This window comes from Enhydra lutris, unplaced genomic scaffold, assembly GCF_002288905.1.
Source record: "Enhydra lutris kenyoni isolate GAN:26980312 unplaced genomic scaffold, ASM228890v2 scaffoldscaffold9, whole genome shotgun sequence".
NCBI lineage: Eukaryota > Metazoa > Chordata > Mammalia > Carnivora > Mustelidae > Enhydra > Enhydra lutris.
In genome coordinates, this window is record NW_019154093.1 from 12,858,208 (window position 1) to 12,873,130 (window position 14,923).

Below are 14,923 nucleotides of genomic sequence, written 5' to 3' on the forward strand. Positions count from 1 at the left end.
CTCCTTGTTGAATGCAGAGCCCAATGTGGGGCTTGATCTCATGACCCTGAGATCATGACCTGTGCCAAAATCAAGAGTTGGATGCTGAGCACTATTGGTAAAATTCTAAGTATTACTAATTGTAAGAATTAATTTTGAGTATTTCTGAGTGTCAGGGCGCCTGGGTGGCTCAGTGGGTTAAAGCCTCTGCCTTCGGCTCAAGTCATGATCCCTGGGTCCTGGGATCAAGCCCCGCATCGGGCTCTCTGTTCAGCAGGGAGCCTGCTTTCCCCTCTCTCTCTCTGCCTGCCTCTCTGCCTACTTGTGATCTCTGTCTGTCAAATAAATAAATAAAATTTTAAAAAAAAGTGTTTCTGGAGTGTAATTAAAGCTGATAGTACCATGCTTAAAAAGTTGAGTTGCTCCTATTGATTATAGTGGTCCAAGATCTTCAACATGGACTCTAGTTAGGGAAACAGTAATATTATGAGATCACATAATCAGGAATAATGATAGGGTGCAGTAGGAGCACTAAGAGGATGCATCTGGAAAAGTTTCCTGGAGGTGACATTTATGTAGAAACTCAAAGGACAATCAGCAGAAAGGGAGTGTTCCAAAAAAAAGAGAATAATTTTAAATGTGATCATCACACTAACCATTTGCTCCTTACAGAAATATTTTCTTGTTTCTTTAGATTCTGCACTTCAGAAGGCTCAGCTAGAAATTGAGAAACTGAAAGAAAATTTGACAAAGCTGAAAGAAAAAGGTGAGCCGTGCATGTTAGCAGATATATTTAATATATATTAATAGCATAAATTTATTTTACATGTTTTAACATAGTATCTTCTCTAATAATAATAATAAAGCCTATTGCCACTGTTATTACTTATTTCTACTACTATAACTACTACTACCACTTGGTAGTATAGTATACCTATAAGTACTACTACCACTGGCTGAGTGCTTACTGAGTAACAGATGCCGTATATGTATGAACTCTAATCCTCATAACAATTCCAAGTAGTGAGTATTATTATTTCCATTTCATAGACAAAGAAGCTGAGTTATGGCAAGGTTAAGTGAGTTATCCAATAGCTACATTAAGTATTAATGAATTAAGTAATATAGAGCTGGTATTTGAACCCATAGATATCTGACTCCAAAACCTGCGGTCAATAGTACGTATTTTACCACTGAGATCAAGACACCTTATGATGAATTCAACAATACCTCACACATACTTGTTTACCTGGAAGCCAACAGGCTTCAAATCCATGATGAATTAGTTAATCTGACCCTAGTTTGACTATGTAAAAATGCTACCAGCTATAAATAATACAATGAAATTTGAGTGTTACAATGGTAGCAACTACAAAAATAATTAAAAACATGTCACCCATTTTATTTATTTATTTATTTATTTATTTATTTATTTGTTATGTTATGTTAGTTACCATACAGTACTTCATTAGTTTTTGATGTAGTGTTCCATGATTCGTTGTTTGAGTATAATACCCAGTGCTCACCGCAATATGTGCTCTCTTTAATACCCATCACCAGGCTCACCCATCCCCCTCCCCTCTTCCCTCTGAAACCCTCAGTTTGTTTCCTAGCATCCATAGCATATTACCCATTTTAAATAATTCTAAAACTAGGTTTACCCAGTGCTTTATAATAAGAAATATATATTTGGTCTTTGTTCCTCTTTTTAAAAAAATTTTATTTTAATTCGATTAATTAACAGAGGTTTTTATTGGTTTCAGAGGTACAGGTCTGTGATTCATCAGTCTTATATAATACCTAGTGCTCATTACATCACATGCCCTCCTTAATGTCCATCACCCAGTAATCCCATCCCCCCACTCCCCTCACCTCCAACAACCCTCAGTTTGTTTCCTATGATTAAGAGTCTCTTACAGTTTGTCTCCCTCTCTAGTCTCGTGTTGTTTTATTTTTTCCTCTCTTCCCCTATGATAGTCTATTTTGTTTCTTAAATTCCACATACCAGTGAGATCATATGATAATTGTCTTTCTCTGATTGGCTTATTTCACTTAGCATAATAGCTTCTAGTTCCATCCACATCATTGCAAATGGCAAGATTTTATTTTTTTGATGGCTGGGTAATATTCCAGTGTGTGTGTGTGTGTGTGTGTGTGTGTCTGTGTGTGTGTGTATACCACATCTCCTTTATCTATTCATCTGTCATTGTTGGCCCCGTTTCTGCCACCAAGCTTCTAAAACCCTTGAAATTTCCTGGGATGGGAATGATAAAAAGTGTCTTTTTTTATATTAATGGGGACTGTTGGAAAACCTCTAGGTTATCAGAGACTGGAAGGGGACAGTGGCTAGAGATTGAGTTCAGCCACCAATGGCCGGTGATTTCGTCACTCATGCCTATGAACGAAGCCTTTATAAAAACCCCAAAGGACAGAGTCTGGAGAGCTTCTGGGTTGGTGACCACATGGAGATTTGGGAAGAGTGGTATGCACAGAGAGGATATGGAAACTCCTCACCCCTTTACTTACACCTTGCCCCATGCCTCTCTCCCATCTGGCTATTCTTGAGTTATATCCTTTTATAATAAACCGGTAATCGAGTGAGTAAAATGTTTCTGTAAATTCTGTGAGCCACTCTAACAAATTAATCAAATTAAGGTGGGGTCATGGCAACCTCTGACTTATAACCAGTCTGTCAGAAGCACAAGATGGTGACAAGATGGGTTTGTCATTGGCATTTAAAATGGTAGGCGCTTTGGTGGAGCAGAGCCCTTACCTATGGAGTCTGATGCTGTCTCGAGCTAGATAGTGTCAGAACTGAGGTGAATTATAGGATACCCGGCTGGTGTCCAAAACTGCCTGGATGTGTGGGGAAAAAAACCCCACACATTGTAATTGGTGATCAGGATTGTTAACCCTTCTTTTCTTAATTTATGAATACTTATAACATGAACACTGCTTTTTTTTTTTTTTAAGATTTTATTTATTTATTTGACTTAGAGATCACAAGCAGGCAGAGAGAGAGGAGGAAGCAGGCTCCCTGCTGAGCAGAGAGCCCGATGCGGGGCTCGATCCCAGGACTCTGAGATCATGACCTGAGCCGAAGGCAGCGGCTCAACCCACTGAGCCACCCAGGCGCCCCTGAACACTGCTTTCTTAGCAACTAATAAAACAAGGAAACAAAATCAGTAAGGATAAAGACTTAAGAATAGTACCAACCAACATGACCAAATTGATAGTTATAGAAAACTCCACCAAATCACAGGTTCTTTTCAAGTATGCATGGAACATTCACAAGGAGAGGCTGTACTGAGCCATAAAACAACTTTCTGTGGAGGAACTGAAGTCACACAAATTGTGTTCTCTGACCATAATAAAATTAAACTAAGAATCAATAACAGAAGTATGTTTAGACAATCCCCAAATATTTGGAAGCCAAACAAGATATTTCTAAAAGTTTTTTTTAAAGGATTTTATTCTTATTTATTTGTCAGAGAGAGAGAGAGAGAGCGCGCGTGCACAGGCAGGCAGAGGCAGAGGGAGAAGCAGGCTCCCTGCCGAGCAAGGAGCCCGATGTGGGACTCGATCCCAGGACATTGGGATCATGACCTGAGCCGAAGGCAGCTGCTTAACTGACTGAGCCACCCAGGCGTCCCCAAATAAGGTATTTCTAAACTGCCATGCCTTCAGAGAAAAAATTATAAGAGATGTTAGAAAATATTTTCCATGAATTAACTTGAATGAAAATGAAAAAAAATATCAATATTTGGGGGAAGTAACTAAATCTGTGCTTGGATGAGAATTTATACCATTTAATGCTTATACCAGAAATTGATAAAGGACTCAAAGTGATCCAACCTTTCACCTTAAAAACCCAGCCAAAACAAGTGAAATGAAAGTGGTATTAAAAATAAGTGTTGAAGTCAAAAAAATTAAAGACAGAACCACAAGAGAGTATATTGTAGAACAAGAGTGGTTCTTTGGAAGGATCAGTAACACTGGTAAACTTCTAATTTGAACATGAAAAAAAGAGAGAAGACAACAAATCACCAATACAAGAAATTACAGAACATTTCTACAGATCAAAAAGATAACAAGGGAATATTTTGAACAACTTTATGCCACTATATTTGATGACCTGTATGACATGAACATATTCGTTCAAAGACAAACTACTAAAACTCACTCAAGAAGAAATCTGCCCAAGGAATTGAATTTGTAGTTAAAAATCTTCCCATGAAGAAAACTCTAGGCTCAGATGTCTTCACTAGTAAATTCTAAAAAAAAAGTTTTAAGAATTAATAGTACTGGGCACTTGGGTGGCTCAGTGGATTAAACCTCTGCCTTCAGCTCAGTTCATGATTTCAGGGTCCTGGGATTGAGCCCCACATCAGGCTCTCTGCTCAGCGGGGAGCCTGCTTCCCCCTCTCTCTGCCTGCCTCTCTGCCTACTTGTGATCTCTCTCTCTCTGTCAAATAAATAAATAAAATCTTAAAAAAAAAAGAGAAGTACAAAGAGTAAGAAGTAACTTTTGGGGTAACAAAATTAAGTTGTATTTATCCACAATGGATTGGCTAACTAAGTGACTGTGTATCTATTAATAAGGACATAAATCTACGTGCACAAATGTGAATAGATATCTGTGATATATTATCAAGTGAAAAAAGCAAGTTGTATATGTGGTATAATGCTATTCTGGTTTTTATTTTTTGCGTATGTGTGTCTGTGTGTGTATGTTCACAGGACTGCTATGAGGTGGTACACATTAATGTATGGCAATAAAGTTGTGAAGACACTGGAATAATTTTGTATCAGTTGTAAATAGCTGCTGGCCTGAGTCTTTCAGCTGTCTGTCACCTACTCCAGCTGGCCAAGCTCCTCCCTGCCCCTTGTATTCCCAGCCACTAAACAGATAATACTTAGCAATTCTCTAGAACTCTTCTCTGGAGCTACGTTCTTATACGTGAGGGGCCATGATTTAGGAGTTATTGCATATTTTTAGTACAGCCCTTGTCTGAAGAATATGCATATAAAATATTTTGAAGAATATTTACTAAATATTAACCATATTATTTTGGGTCAGGGTGGTGAGTAAGGGTTAGATGAGAATATTCACTTTGAACATAACCGTATACTTTTTTCTTTTTAACAAAAAGCCTATGTTCATTCATATTGTGATCAGCAAAACAATATTGCATTTAAAACAAGTCCTTATTAGGGTGCCAGGGTGGTAGAGTTGGTTGTGTCCCACTCTTGGTTTCACCTCAGGCCTGACTGATCTCAGGGTTGTGAGACTGAGCCCTGCGTTAGGCTCCGCACATACTGTAGAGTCTGCTTGGGTTTCCTCTCTCCCTCTCTCTCTGGCCCCCCCCCTTACTCTCTCTCTCTCTCTCTCTAAAATAAATAAATCATTGTTTACAATGAGCCATTATTCAAATGCATTTTTAAGATTTATGAAAATTGAAATTCTGGTAACATTCAGTGTGGAGAAATGGGCAGTGTCATCGCACAAAATGTAACTTTCTACAATCTTTTTAAAGAGTAATTTGGGGGGGCGCCTCGGCGGCTCAGTGGGTTAAGCATCTGCCTTCGGCTCAGGTCATGATCTCAGGATCCTGGCAGGGTCGAGCCCCGCATTGGGCTCCCTGCCCAATGGGGAATCTGCTTCTCCTTCTCCCTCTGCCGCTCCCTCTGCTTATGCTCTCTCTGTCTCTTGCTCTCTCTTGAATAGGTAAAATCTTTTTTAAAAATCATTAAAAAATAAATAAAGAGTAATTTGGCAATATCTATCAAATTTTCTAAATGCACATATCCTACAATCCAGCTGTCCCATTTCTGGGGATTTATTTTTTGGAAATAATGTCATAAATGCCTAAAGATTGATAAACAAGGATAACAATGTTAGAATTGTTTGTAAGAGTAAAGTACGGGCAACACACCTGAATCTTCCTCAATAGGGGAAAAGTGACACACATTGTGGCACATTGGGACAGTGCTGCACTGTGTAGAACAAAATGAGAGACTGGATGAAGACTGATATATTAATAAGTGGTATATGAATAAGATGGACTAAAGAGTAGAGAGGAATAAATTATCGATATGACAGATGGCATCCCCAAAATATATATTGAGCAAAAGAAGCCTGACACAAAAAATACATATATTAAGATTCCATTTATAGGAAGAGCAAGGACCAGTAAAACTAATCTAAAAATAAGACAAGCCGTAAGAGACTCTTAATCTCACAAAACAAACTGAGGGTTGCCGGGGGAAGGTGGGTAGGAGAGGGTGGTTGGGTTATGGACATTGGGGATGGTGTGTGCTATGTTAAGTGCTATGAAGTGTGTAAGCCTGGCGATTCACAGACCTGTACCCCTGGGGCTAATAATACATTATATGTTAATAAAAATTTTTTAAAAATAAATTTAAAAAACTAATCTAAAAATAGTTCCAAATGAGAAATGGAAAGTGACTTTATAAGGATTTTCCTGTAAAGACATCTATGACATAGTCACAAGTGGTAAAGTTGCAGACAGATTATGTAGCATTGTTTAAATCTTTAAAAACTGTGCAGGAAAAAACTGTCTCTGTCTCTCTCATTATATATACGCATCCACTCACACATACAGGGTGGGATTATGAATGATTTTTTTTTCTTTTTGGTGTGTTTTCAACTTTTCAAATAAAAAAATGACATATGGGAGAAAAAATAGGAAGGGGACAAAAGAAAAAAAGGAGGAAAGAAAAAACACAAGGAATAATTGATACAGAACAGGCGATGAAGAAGGAAAACAAAGGAGACTTGAAAACAGCAGAAGAAAAATAAGAGAAGTATGAGCAGAAGTAGCTCAAAAGAAACAGCTACAAATTCAGGAAAGTCTCAGGTAGCAAGTTTGCAATATTGAAACTGGTGAGCACTGGAAAGAGCAGGTCTTACTTTGAGGTGCTAAGCTCAGAGAGGACTACCATTTTATGGGCTGTGGGGCAGACAGAAAGATGGCTTTGGTGCATGAACTTGATTTAGCTAGGAAAATCTGTCCATTCAGTGCTCGTGGCTCAGCACTTGTCATCTGTGGGGCGCTACTGTTGCTGAGTAGAAGATATGTGTCTAAGAGTATATACGGTGTGTAAGAAAGGACCACAAGCAAGATGGGAAGATAATTTTCTCGTTTGTATAAATCTTAGAACGTAGGTTCCACTGCTTTAAGTCAAAGAACCTCTATTGCTGGAAATCCTATTCTCAAAAAATCCAGCTCATTAGTTTGGTGTGAGAAAAAATTCTGTTTTGATAGGTTGGTAGAATATTCTAGGGCTGGACTTGAGAGTAGCAGCTCTCCTGTGCAGAGAGTCACATGCGTAGAGACATGGAAGGACTGACGAGAAGGCAGGAAACAGCACTTCCTTGGTTTTTAAAGTTAGTCCCTCAAATTGAAACTTTGATCCAGTTGAGCCAACTGTGTCCTGTTCTCTGTTTTAGATTCGGTTGACCTACAGAAAGCAAGGGAACATAATCAGAGACTGGACAAGGAAATTCTGGCTTTAAGAAATCGGGTTCGATCACTTGACTCAGAAAAAAAAGTGCTTGGAGAAGTGGTAAGTTGTTTAATGTAATTTGTTTTTAGAATGTATGTATGTATGTATGTATGTATGTATCTATTTATTTATTTATTTAAAAGATTTTATTTATTTATTTGACAGACAGAGATCACAAGTAGGCAGAGAGAGAGAAGGAAGCAGGCTCCCTGCCAAGCAGAGAGCCCGATGCGGGGCTTGATCCCAGGACGCTGGGATCATGACCTGAGCCAAAGGCAGAGGCTTTAACCCACTGAGCCACCCAGGTGCCCCTAGAATGTATTTAAATGCATATAAAATAACAATCAGCAGCTAAAGCACTACATATATATCATTAGTGACGACCAGTCCTGGTGGCTAGAGCATCCCAGATAGATGCCATTCCCTGACCTTGATACAGTCTATCAGTATTTATGTTTATACATTTTAACTACCCGTGCTAAACAGTAACGCCCATGCTAAACAGTAATGTTTTGCTATTGTGTCAATTTAGGATCTTTTTTTTCTTTTAAGATTTTTCTTTTTTTTAATTTATTTAAAAGATTTTATTTATTTATTTGACAGAAATCACAAGTAGGCAGAGAGGCAGGCAGAGAGAGAGGAGGAAGCAGGCTCCCCGCCAAGCAGAGAGCCCTATGTGGGGCTCGATCCCAGGACCCTGGGATCATGACTTGAGCCGAAGGCAGAGGCTTTAACCCACTGAGCCACCCAGGCACCCCTAAGATCTTTTCTTTTCTTTTTTTTTTTTTATCTTTTCTTTTTAATATAGATTTAAGTTTGAGTTGTGTCACATTTGTGAACCATTTCTTTTTAGTAATTTTTGATTTTTAATACGTACTTCCAAGTTCTGGGTATATGTGTCTTCGATTTTAGTTTATATTCATTTTACAACCATATCTCTAGCATCTCACACAACACCTGTGTATCACACGATAATAAGCGCTTAAGTAATTTTGTTGCAAGAATGAATAAATACCCATTAGATTGGCTCTCATCAAAGCAACAGAAAATAACAAATGTTGATGGTAATCTGGAGAAATTGGAATCCTTGTGCCTTGTTGAGAATGAAAAATGATGCTGCAGTCACTGTAGGAAGCAGCATGGCACTTTCCCTAAAAAGTAAATGTGGAATCATCATATGATCAAGCAATTCTGCTTTTGGGTATATACCCAAGGAGTTGAAGGTAGAGACTTGAACAGATATTTGCACACTCGTGTTCATAGCAGTGTTATCCACAACAGCCCAAAGGTTGAAGCCTTTGAGGGATGAATAGATACACAGAATGTGGACTATACAATGGAATTTTATTCAGCCTTAAATAGGAAGGAAATTCTGACCTATGCTGGAACATGGCTGAAACTTGAAGACATTATGCTAATTGAAATGTGACAGAAAAGGACAAATAGTATATGATTCCCCTTTTATGAGGTACCAAGAAGTAGCCAAAATCATAGAGACAGAAAATAGAATGGTGGTTGCCAGGGACTGTGGGGAGAGAAGGGCATAATAGGGAATTCTTATTTAATAGGCATAGAGTTTCAGTTTTGCGTGATGAAAAGAATTTTGGAGATCCATGATGGTGATGGTACATAATAATTAGAAGGTACTTAATAATATTGAACTGTGGGGACGCCTGGGTGGCTCAGTTGGTTAAGCAGCTGCCTTCGGCTCAGTTCATGATCCCAGCGTCCTGGGATCGAGTCCCACATCAGGCTTCTTGCTCATCAGGGAGCCTGCTTCTCCCTCTGCCTCTGCCTGCCATTCTGTCTGCCTGTGCTTGCTCTCTCTCCCTCTCTCTCTCTGACAAATAAATAAATAAAATCTTAAAAAAAAATAATATTGAACTGTGCACTTGAAAATGGTCAACATGGTAAGTTTGTATTATGTATATTTTATTGTTATTTTTAAAATGTAGTCCTAAAAAGAATGAGTAGACAACTGTTCAAGTTGTCTTAGTCTTTTTACATTTATGTATTTAATACCAACATATACTTATATATGTAATACATACACACACATACATGATAAAATTTAAGAAGGGTGTATCCCAAACATTGTTATACTTCTGGAAAGGGAAATGGGATTGTGGGGTAAGGTTATGTGAGGGAAAATTTCACTTTTTACTCTATATACCTATATGTTGTTTGAAATTTTTTCATGAAGAATGTATTCGTGTATTACTTATATCTTTTAAAAAGAAAGCAAACCACCTCCCCTACCCCATCCTCTCGTACTTAAAATACTTTTTGTATTTAAGGTTGAAAGACTTAAAGGAGAGATTTGTGAATCTCAAGAGAATAAGCAACTTGGAAACCACTCCCCTAGGAAAAGTGTGGGTGCTGAACGGAGAGAACAGGTATTTTAAAAAGTTTATTCTTTCGGATTTCAAATTATGAAGTGAGTCATATTTTTGCAGCGTACACTGAGTGATTATACTAATTATTTGCTTCTCTCCTCTTATTGCTTGTCTTTTTCTATTGCTTGGCCAATTAGAGTAGAGGAAAAAATTGGGGTAGAGAGGATGTGTTTCTGTTCACATCTTCCCCACAGGGAAAATTTATATGAAGAATATAATGGACTATATTCTTTTTTAAAGAAAAAAAAAAGGAATTGTACAAAGATATAACTAATTTGGGCATTTTTTAATCATCAAAATGAAATTGATTTATAGAATCAACCAATGATGATGGAGTGGGTATTTGGAGTCCCACTTAAAGTAACAAACTATGGTAAAGAAGCAGAAAGGCTTAGATGCTGTGCATGGTCTCTGGTCTTTTCATCATGATCAGCCTCTGCAGTGGTGGGCAAAGCAATCACCATCAAGCTGGAATGCCGTGGGAGCCCCTGTGTTTTAGATAGGGCTGTGTCAGACACTCAGGGCAAGGAGCTAGACTGCTTTGGGGGGGCTTTCCTCTTACTTACCTAAGACGAGTGACATCCCTTGTGGCTGAGCTAGTTTTTATTGTAGCTCCTTCGTCCCTATAGCCCAGATCTCTTATGTTAGGTCCGTTATTAAACAAAACGAGACTGAGACAAGTGAAAGTTATTTAAAGCTTTATTCTATGCTAAGCATTAGATGTAAACAAAGTTGAAGTTATGCAAAGCTTTAAACTATGCCAAGCATTAGAAATCAGACTGACCAGCCAGGGCCGCTCCGAGGAGAGTGACCCTTCCCAGCCTTACAGACTAATTTTTATAGAGCAAAAACCTGGCCACATATAGGTAGCCAATGAGATTGTAACATTGTATAGCCATGTTAGGCCACGTGCAGGTGGCCAATTGAATTACAGTTTACCCTATAGTAGCTGTTTGACCTAACCTATTACTCTGGTCAGAATTGGTGCTCAAGGTTGGCGCCCAAAAGGCGGGGTTTACATTCTTTGGTGGTTAGGGGAAAAGTATGTGTGTTTCTTACTGATTGGATGTCTCCACCTGGCCTGACTCGTCCTTGTATTCTGGACTCTGTTATCAGGAGCTGGCCGACCTGGCCTTGTATTCTGGGCTCTGTTATTAGGAACTGGCTGACCATATTTTACTGGCTTCCCAGACTTGCTTCTAAGTAAGTTTCTCTGGGGGGGCAGGGTCGGTTTAAGTTTTACTGCACAAATAATAAAATGGCTTTAAACCAAGATGGAGTCGCTCTGGCTAAATAGGCCCTTACACTTAGGTATCATGGAAACTACAGCTATAGGATTTCTTGGCTCTGACCCAAGGAACTGTTATCTTTCCTTCTCTTCCAAAACCCTCTTACATAGAAGCAGTGCGTTTTTATAAGAAGGAAGGGAGAAAGAGCAGAGAAGGTGGAAGAGAGGAGTGAAGGGAAGGAAAGAAGGAATTTCCAGGCAAGACTTCAGTAACTTTTACCAAAACTATTCCCAAAGAGCTCATTAGTGCTCAGAGTGCCTGGTGGCTGAGTCGGTTGAGCGTCTGACTCTTAATTTCGGCTCAGGTCATAATCTCAGGGTTGGGGGATTGAGCCCTGAGTCAGGTTCCCTGCTCAGTGGAGGTCTTCTTGAGAGCCTCTCCCTCTTCCTCTATATCTTCCCCTGCTCACACTCTCCCATTCTCTCTTTAATATAAAAAAAAAATCTTAAAAAAAAAAAAAAGAACTCAGGGTGCTCTAATTAAAAGCAAGTTGAGGGGCACCTGGTTGGCTTAGTCATTTAAGCATCTGCTTTTGGCTCAGGTCATGATCCCAGGGTCCTGGGATGGAGCCCCGCGTCAGGCTTCTTGGAAGGTCCTAGGGGAGCCTGCTTCTCCCTCTCCCTCTCCCTCTGCCTGCTGCTCCCCTTGCTTGTGCACTCTCTCTTTCTCTCTCTGTGTGTTAAATACATAAATACATAAATAAATAAATAAACAAATAAATCTTTTTTAAAAAGGCAAGTTGATTTTTAGTAACCATTTTGATTAGTTTCTTATTTATCCTTCCAGTATTTCTTTATTCAAATATAAAAATTTTGAATATTTATTTAGATTTCCTCCTTTCCTGGTTTCTTTTTCTTTTTACTAAGATGCTCCTAGAGATCCTTCCATATCATACAAAAAAGTCTTCCTCATTCTTTAGAGCAGTCTTGCTTTCTATTGTGTGGATGTACTATGATTTATTTAACCAGTCTCCTTTTGATGGACACTTGGGTTGTTTCTGGTCTTTTGCACATATATGTGGGTATTTCTTTAGGATAGAGTCACAGAAATGGGATTGTGGGATTAGAGTAGATGGATCTACAATTCAGGTAGATACTGTCTGATACTCCTCAGAAAGAATTGTACCATTTTCCTCTCCTTCCACAATGCATGTAAAAATCAGTTTCTTAAAGAATTCACCAGCTGAATATATTGTCTACTAAATGAGAGCTGAGAATGGGTATCTAAGTATAGTTTTAATGCACCTTTATCTATTTATAGTGAAATTGGGAATTTTCATATGTTTAAAAGTTATTACATTTCTTTTATAAAATTTGCATCATTGAAATGTTTAATACAATATAAACATACATATTTTAAGAGTTGAGTTCAGTGAATTTTGACAGGTGGATATACCTATAACTACAGCCTGCAATCAAGTTATAACTATATTCAAGCTATCAAGTAATCAACTTATAACTATACATAACAATAATCAAGTTATAACTATAACTGCAATCAAGAAAGAAAACATATTCATTAATCCATAAATTTCCCTCCCCCTTTGCCATTAACCCCACCTCCCACCAGTCCTTACTCCACCATCTTCTATTATCATACCTTTTCTAGAATTTCAAATAAGTAGAATCATCTAGTATATACTTTTTTTGTGTTTAGCTTCTTTCACTTATAATGATGCTTTTGATATTTATCTGTGTTGTTGCCTGTGTCAGTAGTTCGTTTTTTATATTGCTTAGTAATATCCCTGTATTCAGATATACCAGAAATTGTTTACCCACCCGCTGGTTGATAGGCATTCAAATTGTTTTTAGGTTTTGACTGTTACAAATAAAGCTGCCACTTATATCCTTACACCTGTTTTTTTTTTTTATTCTTGGATAAATACTTAATAGTGAAATTATCAAGTCATAGAGTAAATGTATGTTTAACCTTATAAAAAAAGTGCCAGACTGTACTATCTTACATTCCTACCAACAATCGTATGGAAGTTTCAGTTGCTTCTCATTTTCATCAACATTGTTATTGTCAGTCTTTTGAATTCTAGATATTCTAGGGGACATGTAGTTGTATCTCACTATGGTTTTATCATTTTTTAAAGTTTTATTTATTTTAGGGAAAGAGAGTACGAATGGGCAGAGGGCAAAGGGGGAGGGAAAGGGAGAGAGAATCTGAAGAAGTTTCGCATTGAGCATGGAGCCAGACGTGGGGCTCAATCTCACGACTCTGAGATTGTAACCTGAGCCAAAATCAAGAGTCAGACACATAACCAGCTGAGTCACTCAAGCACCTCACTGTGGTTCTAATTTGACTTTTGAAAGTATCTAATGACAATGAGTATGCTTTGATGTGCCCATTAGCCATTAGTATATATTCCTTTATGAAACCTCAATTTAAATATTTTGCTTGTTTTTAACTGAATTATATGTATATTAAGTTTAGGAATTCTTTACACATGTTGCATACTAGTCCTTCATTAGATATATGTACTTTAAATATTTTCTCTCAGTCTATGACTTGTCTTTTCATTTTTAAAAGTGTTTTATGAAGAATAGTTGTTTTAAAATTTTGATGGAACCCAATTTATCAAAGTTTTCTTTTAAAATTTTATTATAGGACATATAAGCCATCTAAGAAATTTTGTCTATACCAAGGACACAAAATATTTGTCCTCTCTTTTCTTCTAAAAGTTTTAGAGTTTCAGCTTCTACATTTAGGTTTATGATCCATTGGAGATAATTTTTGTATATAGTGTGAGGTGAGGTTTGAGGTTCATTTATTTCCAAATGTATATCCTGTTATTTTGGAATGATTTATTGGAAAGAGAATTATTTAATTACTTTGGCACCTTTATAAAAAATCTGTTATTCAGCTCAATTTCTGGACTCTCTTCTGTTCCACTAATCTACACATTTGTTTATAGGATAATATCATGCTATTGTTTTATTGTAAGTCTTGAAATCAGAAAGAAAATCTTTCCAACTTTTTTTTTCAAAGATGTTTGGACTGTTCTAGGTTCTTTGCATTCATATACATTTTTTAAAAGATTTTATTGATTTATTTGAGAGAGAGAGAGAGGCCTGGGGACCCTGGGAGCATAACCTGAGCTGAAGGCAAATGCTTAACTGACTGAGTTACCCAGGTGCCCCTTCCATATACATTTTAGAATCAGCTTGTCATTTTTGACAAAAATGCCTGCTAGGATTTTGATTGGGATGGCACTGAATCTGCAGATAACTGAGGCAGAATTTATATCTTAACAATATTGGGTCTGCCAATGTGTCAACATGATCTATATCTTTCTGTTTATTTGAGTTTTTATCTCAGCAATGTTTTATCGTTTTCAGCCCACAGTTCTTACCTATGTGTAATTTCATTTATTCTTTGAAAAAATTGAAGTATAATTTACATACCATAAAATTCACCCCTTTAAAGTGTATTGTTCAGTGGTTTTTAGTATATCTAATCACTATCTAATTTCAGAACATTTTCATCTCCCCAAAAGAAACCCCATATCCGTTAGTAGTCAATCTCCATTCCCTTAGCCTCCAGACTCTTGGCAACCACTAATTTGCTTTTTGTCTCTAAGAATTTGCCTATCTGGTATATTTCATACACATGGAATCATACAGTATGTGGTCTTCCACATCTGGCTTCTTTCGCTTGGCATAATCTTGTCAAGCCTGAAGCATATTGTAGCATGAATCAGTACTTTATCTCTTTTTATGGCTA

General features: G+C 37.6%; 1 protein-coding gene across 1 annotated transcript in view; it reads left to right on the top strand.

The window, feature by feature from the left end:
• LOC111143216 (coiled-coil domain containing 30) overlaps window positions 1-14,923 on the top strand; it is a 104,915-nt gene that overhangs the window by 18,159 nt on the left and 71,833 nt on the right. The window contains exons 6-8 of the mRNA XM_022496786.1: window positions 674-745; window positions 7,454-7,569; window positions 9,807-9,905. Of these exons, the coding sequence (XP_022352494.1) occupies window positions 674-745; window positions 7,454-7,569; window positions 9,807-9,905 (287 nt within the window). The remainder of the gene's footprint in view (window positions 1-673; window positions 746-7,453; window positions 7,570-9,806; window positions 9,906-14,923) is intronic.